The sequence below is a fragment of the Nerophis ophidion genome, linkage group LG20, assembly GCF_033978795.1.
Source record: "Nerophis ophidion isolate RoL-2023_Sa linkage group LG20, RoL_Noph_v1.0, whole genome shotgun sequence".
In the NCBI taxonomy this organism is placed as follows: Eukaryota; Metazoa; Chordata; class Actinopteri; order Syngnathiformes; family Syngnathidae; genus Nerophis; species Nerophis ophidion.
Window position 1 is genome coordinate 32,200,707 of NC_084630.1, and position 20,890 is coordinate 32,221,596.

Here is a 20,890-nt window from a genome sequence, read left to right on the forward strand (position 1 = left end):
AACTGGTAGCCCTTGCATTAATTAGTACCCAAGAAGTAGCTCTTGGTTTCAAAAAGGTTGGTGACCCCTGCTCTAACCACTAGGCCACTGAGTAGACATCTCTGTCATGAAAATGCTCCCTCTTTGCTGGGTGAGCATTGCAAATGAAAATATGTTCCTAATCGCTTTTCTCTGGATTAGGGTTGTATAGTATACCGGAAATAGAATAATACTAGTAACAGTTACTAATGAATCATATTCGGTACTATACCGCCTCTAAAAAGTACCGGTCCCCCACCTGTTGTCGTCGTCAAGTCATGTCTTGCAGATGAGCATGTTCAGCAGCGCACAATCACAGTGTACTTACAAGCAGACACAGTGTGTGGACAGAAAAGGGAGAATGGGCACATTTTAGCTTAATACCTAAAGATTAAGGTAAAGATAGATAACACACGGATCGGTGCGGCGTCTTCAGTAATGCGGACGTTGTACCAATCCGTTGTGGTGAAGCAGGAGCTGAGCCGGAAGGCAAAGCTCTCAATTTACCGGTCGATGTACGTTCCCATCCTCACCTATGGTCATGAGCTTTGGGTCATGACCGAAAGGATAAGATCACGAGTACAAGCGGCCGAAATGAGTTTCCTCCACCGTGTGACGGGGCTCTCCCTTAGAGATATGATGAGAAGCTCTGTCATCCAGGAGGAACTCAAAGTAAAGTCGCTGCTCCTTCACATCGAGAGGAGCCAGATGAGGTGGTTCGGACATCTGGTCAGGATGCCACCCGAACGCCTCCCTAGGGAGGTGTTTAGGGCACGTCCAACCGGTAGGAGGCCACGGGGAAGACCCAGGACACGTTGGGAAGACTATGTCTCCCTGCTGGCCTGGGAACGCCTCGGGATCCCCCGAGAAGAGCTAGACGAAGTGGCTGGGGAGAGGGAAGTCTGGGTTTCCCTGCTTAGGCTGTTGCCCCCGCGACCCGACCTCGGATAAGCGGAAGATGATGGATGGATGGATGGATAGATAACACTAAAACCCCTTCATGAAGAGGTGCTATAGGCATTGCTAACTAGTTTGCATTAATGTCTGACCATTGCGGTAATCAAATTAAACTTGAACACACTACACACAAGTGAATGAAGACATACTTAGTCAACAGCCATACATGTCACACTTAGGGTGGCCATATGAACAACGCCAACACTGTCATAAATATGTGCCGTATAGTGAAACCATACTAAACAACAATGACAAACACATTTTGGGAGAATGTTTGCACCGCAACACAACATAAACACGACAGAAAAAATTCCCAGAATTTCCTGCAGCACCAACTCTCCAAAATGAACAAATGTAATGATACCAAGTACAGGAGCGTATCTAGTCGATACTTACCATGAATTGATTTACGTGGACCCTGACTTAAACAAGTTGAAAAACTTATTCGGGTGTTACCATTTAGTAGTCAATTGTACGGGATATGTACTGAACGGTGCAATCTACTAATACAAGTTTTAATCAATCAAAAACTATGATTACATCGATATTTTACGCATCACAAAATGTTCCTTTGTTTTTTTTTAATTTATATTTTGTTTATAAACTCAGGAAAAATGTCACTGGACACATGAGGACTTTGATTATGACCAATGTATGATCATGTAACGACTTGGTATCGGATTGACCAAATTACCCAAATTTGTGGTATCATCCAAGACTAATGTAAAGTATCAAAAAACAGAAGAATAAGTGATTATATAGATTATATAAAACATGTTGAAACAGAAAATAACAAAATATTAATAGTAATCGAACAAGTAGATTAATAATTGATTTTCTACCACCTGTCCTTAATAATTTTGACAAAATAATAGAATGATAAATTACACAAAATATGTTACTGCATATGTCAGATATATAAATTTTTAATGTGCCCTAAGATTTGTTTGTTAAAATAAAGCCAATAATGACCATTTTTGTGGTCCCTTTTATTTAGGAAAGTACTAAAATACATTTTGGTACTGATACCAGTACCAAAATATTGGTATCAAGACAACACTATTCTGGATGAATAATGGTTAAAACATGTATAAATGCATGTAAACTAGGAAGTCAGGTTGCAAGTGTGTTGCTAAATATTTTTTATACTACATTACCCAGAAGGCTTAGTGCTGCATACAGGAACTACAAGTTGGTCTGAGATATATTTAAAGGGGAAAATTATCACAATTTCAGAAGGGTTAAAACCAATAAAAATCAGTTCCCAGTGGCTTATTTTATTTTTCAAAGTTTTTTTCAAAATTTTACCCATCATGGAATATCCTTAAAAAAGGCTTTAAAATGCCTGATTGTCGCTATCTGTAAATCCACCGTCCATTTTCCTATGCCAATACAAACAACATGGCGGATAGCACAGCAAGATATAGCGACATTAGCTCGGATTCGGACTCGGATTTCAGCAGTTTAAGCGATTCAACAGATTACGCATGTATTGAAACGGATGGTTGGAGTATGGAGGCAGATAGCGAAAACGAAATTGAAGAAGAAACTGAAGATATTGAGCGAATAGCTATTGAAGCTATTCGGTGATCGCCTTCTAACCAACGATTGCATTTATTGACCAGACCACTGCAGCATCTTAAATCTGTCGATTGGTAAGTGTTTGTTTGGCATTAAATGTGGGTGGAGGGAAAGGCTGGATGCAAATATAGCTACAAATGTACATACAGCTAACCTAAATAGTATGTTAGCATCGATTAGCTGGCAGTCATGCCCCGACCAAATATGTCTGATTAGCACATAAGTCAATAACATCAACAAAACTCACCTTTGTGATTTTGTTGACTTTATCGTTGGAAATGTATTTGCTTTGAGTGTCGCAGGATATCCACATGTTTTTCTGTGCCATGCCTGTCGTAGCATTGCCGGTTAAATGTGCAGACCAAACGAGGGACCTTCGCATCTTTTGACACTGGTGCAACTTAAATCCGTCAATTAGTATGTGTTTGTTTGGCATTAAATGTGGGTGGAGGGAAAGGCTGGATGCAAATATAGCTACAAATGAGGCATAACGATGCAATATGTACATACAGCTAGCCTAAATGGCATGTTAGCATCGATTAGCATGCCGTGCTAATCGATGCACACTCCACGTAAGTCAACTTGAATCCGTCCCTGATTGTGTTGTTACACCCTCCGACAACACACCGACGAGGCATGATGTCTCCAAGGTACGGAAAACAGTCGAAAAAACTGAAAATAACGGAGCTGATTTGACTCGGTGTTTGTAATGTGTTTGAGAAAATGGCGGATTGATTTCCTATGTGATGTCATCGCTCCGATAACGAATAAATGAAAGGCGTTTAATTAGCCAAAATTGACCCATTTAGAGTTCGGAAATCGATTAAAAAAATATATGGTCTTTTTTTCTGCAACATCAAGGTATATATTGACGCTTACATAGGTCTGGTGATAATGTTCCCCTTTAAGGACAATTGTACAGTTTGAGAAGTTAAAAGTTGATGTATTGTGACAGGTTGCTGTTCCCGCTTTGTCTACAAAAGACACAAACAAAAGTTTTAATTAGACAGTTGACGGGGCGTCAGAGAAAAAAAATTTAATTGGCAAAAATTACCCTGATTTTCCAAAATATGCAGAGTTGCAAGGCCTGCATAATTACCAGCGATTGGTTGAATTGGACTGAATAGGCATGATCGCAACATTGCAAATTCATGAAGGGACTAGAATAGCATGTGCTTCTTCTTCTCGGCACTGTCCTTCACACTCACTGTCTTTGCTCCCAAGTTATACCTCGCAAGCTAAGGCCTTGTGGTTCCTGTCCATCCGCCCTGAGATCGCTAGGGTGTGAGTTCAAACCCCGGCCGAGTCATACCTAATACTATAAAAATGGGACCCATTACCTCCCTGATTGGCACTCAGCATCAAGGGTTGGAATTGGGCGTTAAATCACCAAAATGATTTCCGAGCGTGGCCACCGCTGCTGCTCACTGCTCTCCTCACCTCCCAGGGGGTGAAACAAGGAGATGGGTCAAAATGCAGAGGTTAATTTCACCACAGCTAGTGTGTGTGACTAGCAGTGGTACTTTAACTTTAACTTTATATATTTTGGTTGGATTTTACGGTCTTCACTGTGACATTTGCTATACTAACTAGCGGTGGGGAGGCCGGCAACCTAAATAATAGCAATTACCGTATTTCCTTGAATTGCCGCAGGGTATATAGTAAGCACCTGCCTTAAATTACTGCCGGGTCAAACTCGCTTCCCAAAATAATTAGGGCATGCTTAGTATTACCGCCGGGTCAAACTCGTGATGTCACGAGTGACACTTCCCCTGTCATCATTTTCAAAATGGAGGAGGCTGATTTCAATACCGGTAATTTGAAATCGCATAAAGGGAAGAAGATTAAGAGCTATTCAGTAGGATTTAAGGTCCAAGCTTACATCACACTCAAATTTTTACTGCAAACCTTTGGTAAGTGCGGGAGTGAGAAGAGGTTTTAAAATAATTAGCGCATGCTTACTTTTACGGCATGCCTTTGGTAAGCGCAGGAGTGAGAAGAGGTTTTAAATTAATTAGCGCACGGGCTGCAATTCAAGGAAATACGGTATATATGTATATAGAGATATATTGTAATAATTTTAATTAAATAATGACGATTAAAAACCAATTACAAACAACAAATTAAAAAAAAAAACGAAAAGCAGTCTATTTCTCACTTATTAGATTGGGAACAATTTCTCATATTATTTCTGTTTCTGTAATATTGCAATATTTTCTCCTAAAATCATTACAATGTTATGTAAAATGATTAGTTTTCTATGTAAAATGATTACTTTTTTATGTAAAATTATTACTTTTCACTGCAAGTTTGGTAACATTTGCCCCGTCATTTGAATTTTATCACAATATTGTTTGTTGTTGTTTTAAAATAGTGAATTTTTTTTAGTAAAATTGTCACTTTCGTCGTCATTTTGCCAAGTAAAATTCCGATTGTGATTGTAACATCGCCAAAATTGTAACGTTTTGGCCAACAAAACTCTTTTCATAAAATTGTCCAAATGTGAAGCTTGTTTTGTAAAATTAACGAGTAAAATTCCAACTTTTATCATAATGTTGCACAAGTGCCGGAGTGAGAAGAGGTTTTAAAATAATTAGCGCATGCTTATCTGTGTTGGCCCTGCGATGAGGTGGCGACTTGTCCAGGGTGTACCCCGCCTTCCGCCCGATTGTAGCTGAGATAGGCGCCAGCGCCCCCCGCCACCCCAAAAGGGAATAAGCGGTAGAAAATGGATGGATGGATGGATGCTTACTTTTACCGCATGCCTTTGGTAAGCGCAGGAGTGAGAAGAGGTTTTAAATTAATTAGCGCCCCGGCGGCAATTCAAGGAAATACAGTAGCCAAGAGATAGCATATATACCTCCAAAAAGTGTTATCTGGGCTAGTTGTACAGGCTGTCAGTGTGTGCCGTATAACGGGGGGCACCAGGCAAGGGTCTCCACTTTATCCGTCACTGTTTGCTATATTTATGGGACCTCTTGCAGCCGCAATTCGACATCATGCAAATATTAAAGGCATCAATGCTGCAATCAAAATCCACTTTTTTCACAAATTAAAAAAAAATAAAAATAAATGAAGAGCGGTCTTTTTCTCACTTATAAAATCTGGAACAATTTCTCATTATTTCTGTTTCTCTAATATTGCAATATTTTCTCGTAAAATTATTACAATTTAATGTAAAAGTATTGCTTTTTTCTGCAAAATTATTATTTTTTTATGTAAAATTATTACTTTTTAACCTTTCATTTGACTTTTACTACAATATTGTCTGTGGTTGTAAAATAGTGATTGATTGATACTTTTATTAATAGATTACACAGTACAGTACATATTCCGTACAATTGACCACTAAATGGTAACACCCAAATAAGTTTTTCAACTTGTTTAAGTCGGGGTCCACGTTAATCAATTCATGGTACAAATATATACTATCAACATAATACAGTCATCACACAAGTTAATCATCATAGTATGTACATTGAATTATTTACATTATTTACAATCCGGGGGGTGGGATGAGGAGCTTTGGTTGATATCAGAACTTCAGTCATCAACAATTGCATCAACAGAGAAATGTGGACATTGAAACAGTGTAGGTCTTATTTAGTAGGATATGTACAGCCAGCAGAGAACATAGTGAGTTCAGATAGCATAAGAACAAGTATATACATTAGAAGTACATTTGAGTTGTTTATAATCCGGGGAGATGGGATGTGAATGGAGGAGGGTATTAGTAAAGTGTTGAAGTTGCCTGGAGGTGTTGTTTTAGAGCGGTTTTGAAGGAATATAAAGATGCACTTACTTTTATACCTGTTGGGAGTGCATTCCACATTGATGTGGCATAGAAAGAGAATGAGTTAAGACCTTTGTTAGATCGGAATCTGGGTTTAACGTGGTTTGTGGAGCTCCCCCTGGTGTTGTGGTTATGTTGTGGTTAAGGAAGTGATTTGACATGTACTTCGGTATAAAGGAGGTGTAGCGGATTTTATAGACTAGGCTCAGTGCAAGTTGTTTTACTCTGTCTTCCACCCTGAGCCAGCCCACTTTGGAGAAGTGGGTTGGATTGAGGTGTGATCTGGGGTGGAGTTCTAAAAGTAACCGGATTAGCTTATTCTGGGATGTTTGGAGTCTAGATTTGAGTGACATTTTTTGAGTAAAATTATCACTTCCGTCGTTGTTTTGCCAAGTAAAATTCCGATTGTTATTGGAACATTGCCAAAATTGTAAAGTTTTCTTCTAAAATGGTGACTTTTGTCGAGTAAAGTTACGACTCTTTTCATAAAATTGTCCAAATGTGAAGCTTTTCTTGTAAAATTGCTACTGTTAAAGGCCTACTGAAAGCCCCTACTACCGACCACGCAGTCTGATAGTTTATATATCAATGATGAAATATTAACATTGCAACACATGCCAATACGGCCTTTTTAGTTTACTAAATTGCAATTTTAAATTTCCCGCGGAGTTTCTTGTTGAAAACGTCGCGGAATGATGACGCGTGTTTGTGACGTTATTGGTTGGAGGGGGACATATTAACCCAGCACCACACACAGCTAAAAGTCGTCTCTTTTCATCGCATAATTACACAGTAATTTGGACTTCTGTGTTGCTGAATCTTTTGCAATTGGTTCAATTAATAATGGAGAAGTCAAAGTAGAAAGGTGGAGGTGGGAAGCTTTAGCCTTTAGCCACACAAACACGGGGATTCCTAGTTTAAAATTCCCGGAGGCGAAGCTTTACTATGGATCAGAGCGGTCAAGCGAACATGGATCCCGACTACATGTCAACCGGCAGTTTTCGGTGAGAAAATTGTGGAAATAAGTCGCCTCTTACCGGAGATCAGCAGAGCTTCTGTCGTGCTGCAGCTGATCGTGACTTCCCTCAGACACTGGCCTCAAGACACCCGTGGACACACCCCTCCTACTATCAGGTACTATTTAATCTCACTAAAACTCAATAGAAATATAAGGGATTTCCCAGAATTATCCTAGTAAATGTGTCTAAAAACATCTAAATCTCTCCCAATGCAAACGCCTTTTTTTTTTTCTAGTCCGTCACTCTAAATTTCCTCATCCACGAATCTTTCATCCTCGCTCAAATTAATGGGGAAATTGTCGCTTTCGTGGTCCGAATAGCTCTTGCTGCTGGAGGCTCACATTATAAACAATGTGAGGACGTGAGTAGCCCTACAACCCGTGACGTCACGCGCACATTGTCTGCTACTTCCGGTAAAGGCAAGGCTTTTTTATTAGCGACCAAAAGTTGCAAACTTTATCGTCGACGTTCTCTACTAAATCCTTTCAGCAATAATATGGCAATATCGCGAAATGATCAAGTATGACACATAGAATGGACCTGCTATCCCCGTTTGAATAAGAAAATCTCATTTCAGTGGGCCTTTAATGAGTAAAATTCCAACTTTTATCATAACATTGCACAAATGTTCAGTTTTTCTCGGAGTTGAGTAGAATTACGACTGTTATTATAATACTGCCAAAATTCTAAGTTTTGCTTGTGAAATTCCAACTCACTTTTCACAACAAGCTTTTTTTTATATATTTGCATAGTGTGTGTATATTATTAATGTTGTAAATACAACTCTTTATATATCTAGAAAGGGTGGTTCTAAAGAGGTAGGCATTTTTTGGAGGTCTCGAGGAGGTATCAAATACACACACACGTACACACGTTCTTGTGTGTGTGTGTGTGTGTGTGCACGTCTGCAGCATTTGTGTGCCTTTATGCATGTATATTAAAGGCATCAATAATACAGTAATCATTCATCATGAAATAAACCTTAATGCTGATTACTTTTTCCACCAAATCTTTCTTCTCTTCAAGACACAATCTCACTCATTGATACATTCAGCTCTATTTCAGATTACTCCATCAACTGGTCCAAATGTACTATGTTACCTATTCATTTTGACAGTCAGAGCACCTCATCGATTCCACTGCACAAAGGGAACATTAAATACCTGTGTATCAATATTTCCTCCACATTGTCAGATCTGTATTGCTTGAATTATTTGCCAATCTTAAAATCGATTGAGGAAGATCTGGAGCGTTGGAAGACACTGCCCATCTCACTTATGGGAAGGGATTCTACTGGGAAAATGATGATCTTGCCAAGAGTTGATTATAGTTTTCCAATGATTCCCACCAAACCTTCTCAAATTTGGTTTACATCACTTGACTCTGACATCAATCGCATTACTCCTGTTTTAGCCTCCCTCCACTGGCTGCTTGTGTCTTTTAGAGTCCGTTTGAAAATGATCTTACTCGTTTTTAAATCCTTACATGGTCTTACCTTACCTCTCTGAGCTGCTCCGCCTCTATTCCCCCACCCGGTTTCCTCAGGTCAGCTGATCAGCTGATGCTGGAGGTACCCAAATCAAAGCGCAAGCTCCGAGGGGACAGAGCCTTCTCTGTTGCGGGTCCCAAACTCTCGAACGATCTCCCTCTCCATGTGAGACGGTCTCCTTTTTTGGCTATTTTTAAGAACCTTCTTAAAAGCCCATTTTTATTCACTGGCTTTTAAACCAGCATAAAACTTTAAACTGTTTTTAACCTTTTCAACTGTTTTTAACTTTTTAACTGCTTTTTATCTAACAAATTGTTTTTAGGGTAATTTGTATTTGCTTTTTCAATGTGTATTTTACTTCTGTTTTAAATTTTATTTTTTAGTTTTGTCCTTTGCCTCTATTTCTTTGTGACGTACAGCCCTTTGTGGTTGTTTTTAAAGGGCTTTATGAATAAAGTTGGTATGGTATGGACCTCCCTGGACACAGGAGAACTTTAATTATAACTATTGTATGATCCTCTAACTACTTGGTACCAGATTAATACCCAAATTTGTGGAATCATTCAAAACAAATATAAAGCATCCAAACAACCAAAGAATAAGCGATTTTTACATTTTAGCAAAAGTGTAGACAGAGCATGTTAAAACTGAAAGTAAGTAGATATTAACAGTAAATGAACAAGTAGATTCAAAATTAATTTTCTACCACTTGTCCTTAATAATTTAGACACAATAATAGAATGATAAAGGACACAATAAGTTACTGCATATGTCAGCAGCTAAATCAGGAGCCTTTGTTTGTTTACTTACGACTAGAAGACAATTTGTCTTGTATGTTCACTATTTTATTTAAGGACAAACTTGAAATAAGAAACATATGTTTAATGTACCCTAAGATGTTGTGTTAAAATATAGCTAATAATGCAGTTTTTTGTGGTCCCCTTTAATGTACCCTAAGATGTTGTGTTAAAATATAGCTAATAATGCAGTTTTTTGTGGTCCCCTTTATTTAGAGACGTATTGAAAAGTATCAAAACACATTGTCATGTCTGTTGATCACGTTTTTGTTTGGCCATGTGCTGTTTGTTTTTTGGACTCTTTTTAGTTCCTGGTTGTGCACTCTTAATTGTTTTGTTTCCATGACTACTCATTAGTTTTACCTGTCTCACGTTTTGCACTCACGCACCTGTCACTAATCAGGTTGGTATTATTTAAGCTTGCAGTTGCCAGGCAGTCGGCCTGGCGACATTACCTCCTGGACACCAATGCTATCTGATATCCTTACTACTCATGCCATTGTCATGCTGCCATAGTTTTCTTGCTGCTCGTTTCTTGCCACGTGAGTTTTGTGTATTCTTGTCACATTAAGTGTTTATTTATTTCATGTTCATAGTTTTTTGCCCAAGTGCTAGTTTTTGTTTCATTAGTCAAGTTTGTTCTACGCCTTTGTGCGCGCCTTTAGTTTTGTATCTTTTGTTAGAGTTCAAATAAAATCAAATATTTACCTCCAAGCCATGTCCGATCCAACTTCACTTGCATCTTGGGAAAACAAACACCCCAAAGTCCACGCGTTGACACCAATATATTGGTATCGGGACAACACTAGTCCACGGAGTCCAAAAAGATGAGCTACACACTTTGTGTCTCACATGTTAACATTGTTTATCGAATTTTCTTCAGGGTTAAACGTGTCATCCGCTGCTTTGAAAACAGTCCTTGTTAATTTAACAAACAAAAAAGAACTAAGGCATTATTATTATTTTTTTTTTTGCAGCTCTTTCTTCAGACCGAGATGATAAATGTCACCCTTGTCAAACGTGTTTGAGTGTGCATCCATAACCCGTCAAGTGGAACGTTGCCCTATTCCACCCTGGCATCATATATTGGAAGTCCCACTTGTAAAAAGGGCAGATTATAAATTTAACAACACCACGGAAGTGAAGCGGTGGCATGCCGATGAAGTTTAATTGGCTATGATATTGGAAGAACTGTACAATTTTGGGGTGCCCGGAGGCGTGTTAAAGGGTATTCTGTGTTTGTGCGAGTGTGTGGGTGTGTGTGTGTTCACAATTGCATGTGAATACCCCAAAGAAACAGCAGCCACATGGGTGACAGTAAACAAACTGGACCCACTGTACGGGGTGACCACTCAGGTGGCAAAGTTGGAGCCTGACACAAATTCCCCTTGTAGTGTGTGTGTGTGTGTGTGTGTGTGTGTGTGTGTGTGTGTGTGTGTTTGTATTTCTACCCTTCTTGCGACATCAACAAGAAAAAGTACCGTCCATATGAGGACCGGTGAACAAGTTCGGACCGAAATCAATGCATCTAATCGAGAATGTCTCATTTGCACCCCCTGGTGGTGAAATCTATCAAAATTAGGGTGGTCCCAAAAAGGAGGGATATTTCAAATGGACTGTGTGTCGGTTTTAAAAGTGCTCACCCTCTGGTCAACATGGGAACAAGTGTGTGTAAAAATTTGAAGTGCTCCCCCTCTGGCCAACTTATGTATAACAGGTGTTTGTAAGAAATTGAAATCGCCCCCTTTGGCCGAAATTAATTTAAAAAAATATATATATATATACCGTATTTCCTTGAATTGCCGCAAGGCATATAGTATGTGCCTGCCTTGAATTACTGCCGGGTCAAACTCGCTTCCCAAAATAATTAGCGCATGCTTAGTATTACCGCCGGGTCATACTCGGGATGTCACAAGTGACACTTCCCCTGTCATCATTTTCAAAATGTACGACGCTGATTTCGATACCGGTAATTTGAAATCACATAAAGGTAAGAAGATTAAGAGCTTTTCAATAGGATTTAAGGTCCAAACTTACATCACACTCAAATTTTTACTGCATACCTTTAGTAAATGCCGGAGTGAGAAGAGGTTTTAAAATAATTAGTGCATGCTTACTTTTACCACATGCCTTTGGTAAGTGCAGGAGTGAGAAGAGGTTCTAAGTTAATTAGCGCCCTGGCGGCGATTCAAGGAAATACGGTAAATATGTATTTAGAGATATATTGTAATAATTTTTATTGAATAATGACGATTAAAAACAAATTACAAACAACAAATAAAAAAAAAAAACGAAAAGCAGTCTCTTTCTCACTTTTATTAAATTGGGAAAATTTTCTCATATTATTTCTGTTTCTGTAATATTGCAATATTTTCTCCTAAAATTATTACAATGTTATATAAAATGATTACTTTTCTATGTAAAATGATTACTTTTTTATGTAAAATTATTACTTTTCACTGCAAATTTGGTGACATTTGTCTCCTGTCATTTGACTTTTATCACAATATTGTTTGTTGTTGTTGTAAACTAGTGAAATTTTTTGAGTAAAATGATCACTTCCGTCGTCTTTTTGCCAAGTAAAATTCCGATTACCATTGAAACATTGCCAAAATTGTAACGTTTTGGCTCGACGAAATGGTGACTTTTGTCAAGTAAAGTTACGACTCTTTTCATAAAATTGTCCAAATGTGAAGCTTGTCTTGTAAAATTAATGAGTAAAATTCCAACTATTATCATAATATTGCACAAATATTCAGTTTTTCCCGGATTTGAGTAAAATTACGACTTTTTTTATAATACTGCCAAAATTCCAAGTTTTTCTTTTGAAATTCCAACTATTTTTTCACAACAAGCTTTTTTATACGTATTTGCATTGTATGTATATATTATTAATGTTGTAAATACAACTCTTTATATATTTAGAAAGGGTGGTCCTAAAGAGGTAGGCCTTTTTTGGAGGTCTCGTGGAGGTAACAAATACAAACTCCATTTCCATATGAGTTGGGAAATTGTGTTAGATGTAAATATAAACGGAATACAATGATTTGCAAATCCTTTTCAACCCATATTCATTTGAATGCACTACAAAGACAAGATATTTGATGTTCAAACTCATAAACGTTATGTTCTTTTGCAAATAATAATTAACTTAGAATTTCATGGCTGCAACACGTGCCAAAGTAGTTGGGAAAGGGCATGTTCACCACTGTGTTACATCACCTTTTCTTTTAACAACACTCAAAAACAGTTTGGGAACTGAGGAAACTAATTGTTGAAGCTTTGAAAGTGGAATTATTTCTCATTCTTGTTTTATGTAGCGCTTCAGTCGTTAAACAGTCCGGGGTCTCCGCTGTTGTATTTTACGCTTCATAATGCGCCACACATTTTCAACGGGAGAGAGGTCTGGACTGCAGGCGGGCCAGGAAAGTACCCGCACTCTTTTACTACAAAGCCACGCTGTTGTAACACGCGGCTTGGCATTTTTTTGCTGAAATAAGCAGGGGCGTCCATGATAACGTTGTTTGGAAGACAACATATGTTGCTCCAAAACCTGTGTGGACCATTCAGCATTAATGGTGCCTTCACAGATGTGTAAGTTACCCATGCCTTGGGCACTAATACACCCCCATACCATCACAGATACTGTCTTTCAAACTTTGCGCCTATAACAATCCGGATGGTTATTTTCCTCTTTGTTTCGGAGGACACCACGGCCATAGTTTCCAAATATAATTTGAAATGTGGACTCGTCAGACCACAGATCACTTTTCCACTTTGCATCAGTCCATCATAGATGAGCTAGGGCGGTGTTTCTGGTTGTTGTTGATAAATGGGTTTTGCTTTGCATAGTAGAGTTTTAACTTGCAAAGCAAAGTTGTAGCGACCAACTGTAGTTACTGACAGTGGTTTTATGAAGTGTTCCTGAGCCCATGTGGTGATATCATTTACAAACTGATGTCGGTTTTTGATGCAGTAACACCTGAGGGATCAAAGGTCCGTAATATCATCGCTTGAGTGCAGTCTTTTCTCCAGATTATCTGAACATTTTGATGATTTTACGGACCGTAGATGGTAAAATCCCTAAATTGCTTGCAATAGCTCGTTGAGAAATGTTGTTCGAAAACTGTTCAACAATTTGCTTACAAATTAGTCACCCTCTCCCCATCCTTGTTTGTGAATTACTAAGCATTTCATGGAAGCTGCTTTTATACCCAATCATGGCACCCACCTGTTCCCAATTAGCCTGCACACCTGTGGGATGTTCCAAATAAGTGTTTGATGAGCATTCCTCAACTTTATCAGTATTTATTGCCCCCTTTTCCCAACTTCTTTGTCACGTGTTGCTGGCATCAAATTCTAAAGTTAATGATTATTTGCAAAAAGAAAAAATGTTTATCAGTTTGAACATCAAATATGTTGTCTTTGTAGCATATTCAACTGAATATGGGTTGAAAAGGATTTGCAAATCATTGTATTCTGTTTATATTTACATCTAACACAATTTCCCAACTCATATGGAAACGGGGTTTGTACACGCACATATACACACGTGTGTGTGTGTGTGTGTGTGTGCGTGTGTGTGTGTGTGTGCGCGTGTGTGTATGTGTGTGTGCACGTGTGCAGCATCCGTGTGCCTTTATGCATGTTTATTGTGTCTGCAATGTGCAAACTAGCTGTCACACACCCTCTATGTGTGGGTGTGACTACGGCATGGAGAGGCAGAAGACTGCACAGCATATCATCAGTTAGACTTTATGGCTCAGGACCTCCTAAGATAAGCCCCCCAGGCTGTGAAATTGCTCCTTCAAGAGAAAATGACATTAATATGCGCTTGTCCCTCCCCCCACTGATCCTTGAGCCTCGCTGCTCTTTTGGAAAGGCAAAGCATCATGAAAGGCTCCCAACACAGATGAAGTGACGGGGGCATAGCCTGCAGAGCAAAGCTTTTAGCCTGTCCCGTCTGTGTATGGAGGCCAGGGCTGCCCGACAATGTCAAACCAGCATGGAGTCTTTTATCAAAATCACAGGGACACGATCTATTCGTGTGATCCTAAATAGTCTGCTGGGAAATACATCACGAGCAGCTGGGGTCGCTAAATAATCGGTCTGTGGCTTCAAGTGCCAAAAAGTGTGCTTTTCTGTCGGAGGTTTTGATTTGGAAGTTGACGTTTCGTTGAATTTGCAGAGCTAAGTTCATTTACTCACGGTATGATCCTATTATGTATCATACTTTTTAATTGTTTACTTTGTTTTTATACCTGCCAGTTTGAAAGCATCAGTACTAAAACTACAAAACCCAAATCCAGGAAAGTTGGCACATTGTGTAAATGGTAAATAAAAACAGAATACGATGATTTGCAAATCCTTTTCAACTCATACTTAATTGAATAAACTGCAAATACAAGATATTTAATGTTGGAACTGAGAAACTTTTATTTATCTATTTTTTTTAAATCATTAACATAGAATTTAATGGCAGCAACACATTGCAAAACAAACCGCACCAAAGTCCACATGACATGACAAAATAAGCTCTGCTTCTTCCTACTCCTTTTCGAACTTGTTGAAAAGAGAAACTGGAAATTGTGATGTATCATGTTGTATGCTTGCATGTTCCAAATAAACTCAAACTCAATTGATATTATAGTACATTCATAGTTTGGGGTGTCTGGATCATATTTTTTCTTATGGGAACATTCCTTTCCGTTTTTTTACGGTCTGTTTTTTTGTCGAACCCTTTGGAACGGATCGCCAATGAAAACAGAGGTACCACTGTACTCAAAACCGTACCTGCTCACAATAAAATGCATTCGAGATTTTATACCGCCCATAAACGTTTATAGGTAGAGACATTGTGTATGCGCTGCCAAATCAATTTTCACAATGTCACCCTGCATTTTTACATAAAAACAAAAGTTCGCCTCTTTCTTCTGTTTCAGAACCAATAACCAGCTGGTGGCCTTCTTGTCCAAATACAGAGACATGAACTTTATCAAGTCCCATGGCAGGGACAACGCCAGGTAACAACCTTTCATATACCCTGTCCCCCACCTTTAATATCATACATGTGATTTCATGAATCCTGAATTAGTATTGTCATCCTGGTGAAGTACTTCAACTGTTGGAACTTTTCTGTGGCCACTCATTAATGGCCAACCAGGCATTAAATAGCACAGTAGGTAAAAACACCCCAAAGCACACAGATGCATGACTCAAGATGACTAAGTACGTTTGCCGCCACGTTGCAATATTTGATTATTTTCTCAGCATGGCTGTGTTCTTTCAAATATACAATCGCGATCAAAAGTTTGCATACACTTGTAAAGAACGTGATGTCATGGCTGTCTTGAGTTTCCAATAAATTCTACAACTCTTATTTTTTTTTGTGATAGAGTGGTTGGAGCACATACTTGTTGGTCACAAAAAAACAAAAAACATTCATGAAGTTTGGTTCTTTTATCAATTTATTATGTGTCTACTGAAAATGTGACCAAATCTGCTGGGTCAAAAGTATACATAGAGCAATGTAAATATTTGGTTACATGTCCATTGGCGAGTTTCACTGCAATAAGACACTTTTGGTAGCCATCCACAAGCTTCTGGTTGAATTTTTAACCACTCTTGAAAGAATTGGTGCAGTTCAGCTAAATTTGTTGGTTTTCTGAAATGTATGTTAAGACCTGATCAAGGAGGTGACCCCAGGATGCAGAGAAGGGAGGCAAGGTATAATTACAAAAAGGGGAATATTTAATAAGTCCAAAAAGTGTAACAAAAGGCGATGGGGCAGAAGTGCACACCATGAATGAACAAACCAAAACAGGTTTCTCAGTGGTCAGCAGGGAAAAAGGCCAGGGCGTACTGAGCACAGCAAAAAGTCCAACACAAAATCCTCTTTACCTCAGGGGGGCTAGGAAGCGAACACATAAGGTGAGGGATTACAGGAATAAGGAGAGACAACATACCAGGACTGACAAAGTGAAGCAGGCACATGCATGTGGAAGGTGCAGGAGACAATAACCGGCAGGACCCAGCTGTCAGTGACGAGCTTAAATACTCCTAGGTAGAGATATGTTGCAGGTGTGCCTCGCTGGGGACTAATTAACTGAAGAAAACTGACACCATAAAAGAGAAGGCAGGGAAATGACAAAACACAACAATGTATTTGTTTCTTCAGCATTGTCCACACGTTTAACCTCTAAAGTCCTTAGTGGCCACATGCGTGGACAGCACATTTTAGCTCCTGTTTCCAAAATTGTGTACACTACTGAATTGGGGTCTCATGGCCGCTTATGTGGACACTTATACTGCCATCTGGTGGTGTCAGAAGAGTATAACATACAATGGAATTTGGAGAGAAAAAAAGTGTAAAAATACAAATTAGCACGTTTTTTACTTATGGACTTAAGTAAATCATATAAAAAGATGATTTTTACTTGTTATTCTAATTAGGGTCCAATAAGCCCAAATAGCAAAGAGATCAAATACAAAAAATCGTGTAAACAAACAGTTTGGGCCTTAAGAGGTTAAGTCAGGACTTTGGGAAGGCCATTCTATAACCTTCATTCTAGCCTGATTTAGCCATTCCTTTACCACTTTTGACGTGTGTTTGGGGTCATTGTCCTGTTGGAACACCCAACTGCGCCCAAGACCCAACCTCCAGGCTGATGGTACCTCCAAATTATTCAGGATAACCTAAAATCATCAAGAGTTATCCGGCTTAAACAAACACGATAAACCAACATACAAAGTATAAAAATGCATATAGAACCAGCGATGAAGCCTCTTTGACAGGTTTTCACCACCTTGCTGTGCGGTGAACGTAACACACTAACACAAGTTGAGAAAAAATGATTCTTTGTGACCTATTGGTTTGATATCCTTTAGTATGTGTGAAGACAATTACTCCCAAAGGTACATGTGACCTTACAATTTTATATGTGTGGTATCAAAACGATCGAATACAATTTTACGGAAAAATTACATTTATTGGTTGTAAAATTTGTGTTTTGCACAACAGGTTAATTTTTCTGCGTAACTCTGACCAAGAAAATAGACTAAAAACAAAGGTCCCCTGTAGGGTTGTAGGGTATACCAGTATTAGTATAGTACTGCGTTACTAATGAATCATATTCGATTCTATACCGCCTCTGAAAAGTACCGGTATTTTGGTAATGATATTTCGATATTTTTTTGGCATCACAACATCTTCTTTCCTTTTTAAAAAACAATCATATTATGTTTCTAAAGTAGGGGTCGGCAACCTTTACCACTCAAAGAGCCATTTTGACCGGTTTCACAAAATAAAGAAGACAATGGGAGCCGCAACCGTTCTCCCGAATATCTGCTGGTGGTCACCCAGATAACAATAATAAGAGCGTGCTATGAAGCCATTGCCTTAGACGCCTTCTACAACATGTACAAACTGCTTGCCAGTCCAGCAACATGTTGTATGTGGTTTCCGCAGATACACGTACACGACTGCAAGGCATACTGGGTGATACAGGTTACACTGAAGGTTGTGATATAAACAACTTTAACACTCTTACTAATATGCACCACACTGTGAACCCACACCAAACAAGAATGACAAACACATTTCGGGAGAACATCCTCACAGTAACACAACATAAACGCAACACAACAAATACCCAGAATCCTTTGCATCCATGACTATTCCTGACTATATTATATTATTATACACCCCGCTAGCACCAAATTTGTGGTATCAATCAAAACTAATGTAAAGTATCAGACAACAGAATAATAAATGGTAGCACTTTAGGATGGGGAACATCTTCTTTAGAAGAACCATAAATTGCTCACCACTCAAGTCCCGCCCAATGAATACTGGTGGTGGTCAAGCTAGCTCTGTGGAAAAAAAATGCTCTATTTGTGTGTTGTTTTCGGCTGTAAAAAACGTTCAAATCGCGGAAATTATAAACCGGTCTTCAAAGAGGTAATCAAAAAGGGCGGAAAAGTGATAGGATTTTATAGGAAAAGGGATTTGTGGAGAAATACATGCCGCTCTAACTCCAGTCCAAGTGAGCAGAGCCGAACAACGCATGAGTTTGCAGTGATCACTTTGTTAAAAGTTAGTTGGATGTACTTTTAACGATTATTGTTTTCCATTGAAGCATTATCTTGATATTACTTGTATTTCTTAAATATAATGCATAAATATAACTAAATGCAATATTGCATAACTAATAACATAAAGTGTAGAGTATGAATGACTTCAACAAAATTATTGGTAACACTTTAGCATGGGGAACATATTCACCATGAATTAGTTGCATATTGACATGCAAATTAGTAAAATATTGGCTCTTAATTAGTTAGTATTAAGTACTTATTAATGCCTTATTCTGCATGGCCTTATTTTACAACCAGTAAGCCATTAACTAAGAGTCTACCCTCAATAACCTCAGCATTATTGCTTATTAGTAACCCTAACCGTAACCCTTATATGTTCCCCTAGTGTCCAAATAACTCTAAATGAACTATGTGTTACTTAGAATATGTTCCCCATACTAAAGTGTTACGGGTTAATGATTATTACATTTTAACAGAAGTATAGATAGAACATGTTCAATGAGAAAGTAAGCAGATATTAACAGCAAATGAACAAGTAGATTAATCATTAATTTTCTACCACTTGTCCTTAATAATTTTGACAACATAGTAAAAAATGACGAAATGTGTTACTGCATATGTCAGCAGCTGAATTAGGAGCCTTTGTTTGTTTACTTACTACTAAAAGACAAGTTGTCTTGTATGTTCACTATTTTATTTAAGGACACACTTGCAATAAGAAACATTTGTTTACTGTACTGTAAGATTGTTTTGTTAGAATAAAGCCAATAATGCAATTTTTTGTGGTCCCCTTTATTTAGAAATGTATCGAAATATTGTTGGTACTGGTACCAAAATATTGGTATCGGGACATCACTAGTACTCCAGTTTTTAGGTGGTTATCTGATTTTACACTAATCATCGATTTCCTCTTATTTGTATCAGGTTTATTCGCAAACAAGGCCTGGATCGTCTCTTCTACGAGTGCGACACCCACATGTGGAGGCTGGGCGATCGCAAAATCCCAGAAGGCATCTCTGTGGACGGAGGCTCCGACTGGTTTCTCCTGAACCGCATGTTTGTGGAATATGTCATCAACTCCAAGGACGATCTGGTCACTAACATGAAGCGCTTTTACGCCTACACTCTGCTGCCTGCCGAGGTAACGCACTCATTTGACACATTTCTGTTTTTTTTTTTTCCGTGGCAGGAAAATAATCGTAAAGTGTGAGCGATATGTAAATCCCAAAGGCATTCAAGGATTGGTGAGAACTAAAAGATCTCACTTGACGAATTGCATTTTCATCACAAGCTGCTGTGATTCTACCTTTTTTTGCTGCTACTTCTTTCCCCTTGTGTGCTAGAAGGGGTGAAAAACACAATGCCCACTTTTGAATGTGTCTTCCTCACTCTTTCTTGTCTCTGTCCCCAGTCGTTTTTCCACACAGTGCTGGAGAACAGCGCCCACTGCGAGAACATGGTGGATAACAACCTGCGCATCACCAACTGGAATCGTAAACTGGGTTGTAAATGCCAGTACAAGCACATTGTTGACTGGTGCGGGTGTTCCCCTAATGACTTCAAGCCTGTGGACTTCCACCGCTTCCAGGTAATAATAACACCCTCCATTAATTTCTCTTTTTTTTTTTCCTTGCAATGATTGATGAAGTTGACTGACACAAAGTCAGTCACACTGGTAAACAAAGGGGCCCATGATCACGAATGTGATTTTCTTTCCTGAGTATGTTGAAAAAACCCTAATTTAACCAGTTGTTTACTTTATAGGGGTTCCAAACGTATGGCCCGAACAGGTTTTACCCCGGATGTGTTTGCTAAGTATAAAAAAATAGCTGAAACTTTTGAATGAAAAAAACTGCTGTTGTGAATGTGTCCACTAGATGTCACAATAGCAATTATTTGTATCTTTGTCGATTAAGCTACTTATGAAAAAAACAAAAAAACACACGATGTTAGTGCACCAGTCGAGGAAAATGAGAAATAATATTGTTATCTTGATAGATTGAAAATGAACACCATAATTTATTCAGAAAGTATTAAAAACGACAAAAACAGATAGAATACTATTAACCGCATCATGCAGGTTTTAACTGGATGTGTTTACTAAGTATAAAAATCAGCCGACATCTTTGAATGAAAGAAA

General features: G+C 38.5%; 1 protein-coding gene across 2 annotated transcripts in view; it reads left to right on the forward strand.

Moving 5' to 3' along the window:
* Positions 1–20,890, forward strand: part of xylt1 (xylosyltransferase I) — a 342,709-nt gene that overhangs the window by 219,115 nt on the left and 102,704 nt on the right. For both annotated transcript variants that reach the window (XM_061880992.1, XM_061880993.1), the window contains exons 6-8: positions 15,597–15,677; positions 19,675–19,891; positions 20,162–20,338. In XM_061880992.1, the coding sequence (XP_061736976.1) occupies positions 15,597–15,677; positions 19,675–19,891; positions 20,162–20,338 (475 nt within the window). The remainder of the gene's footprint in view (positions 1–15,596; positions 15,678–19,674; positions 19,892–20,161; positions 20,339–20,890) is intronic.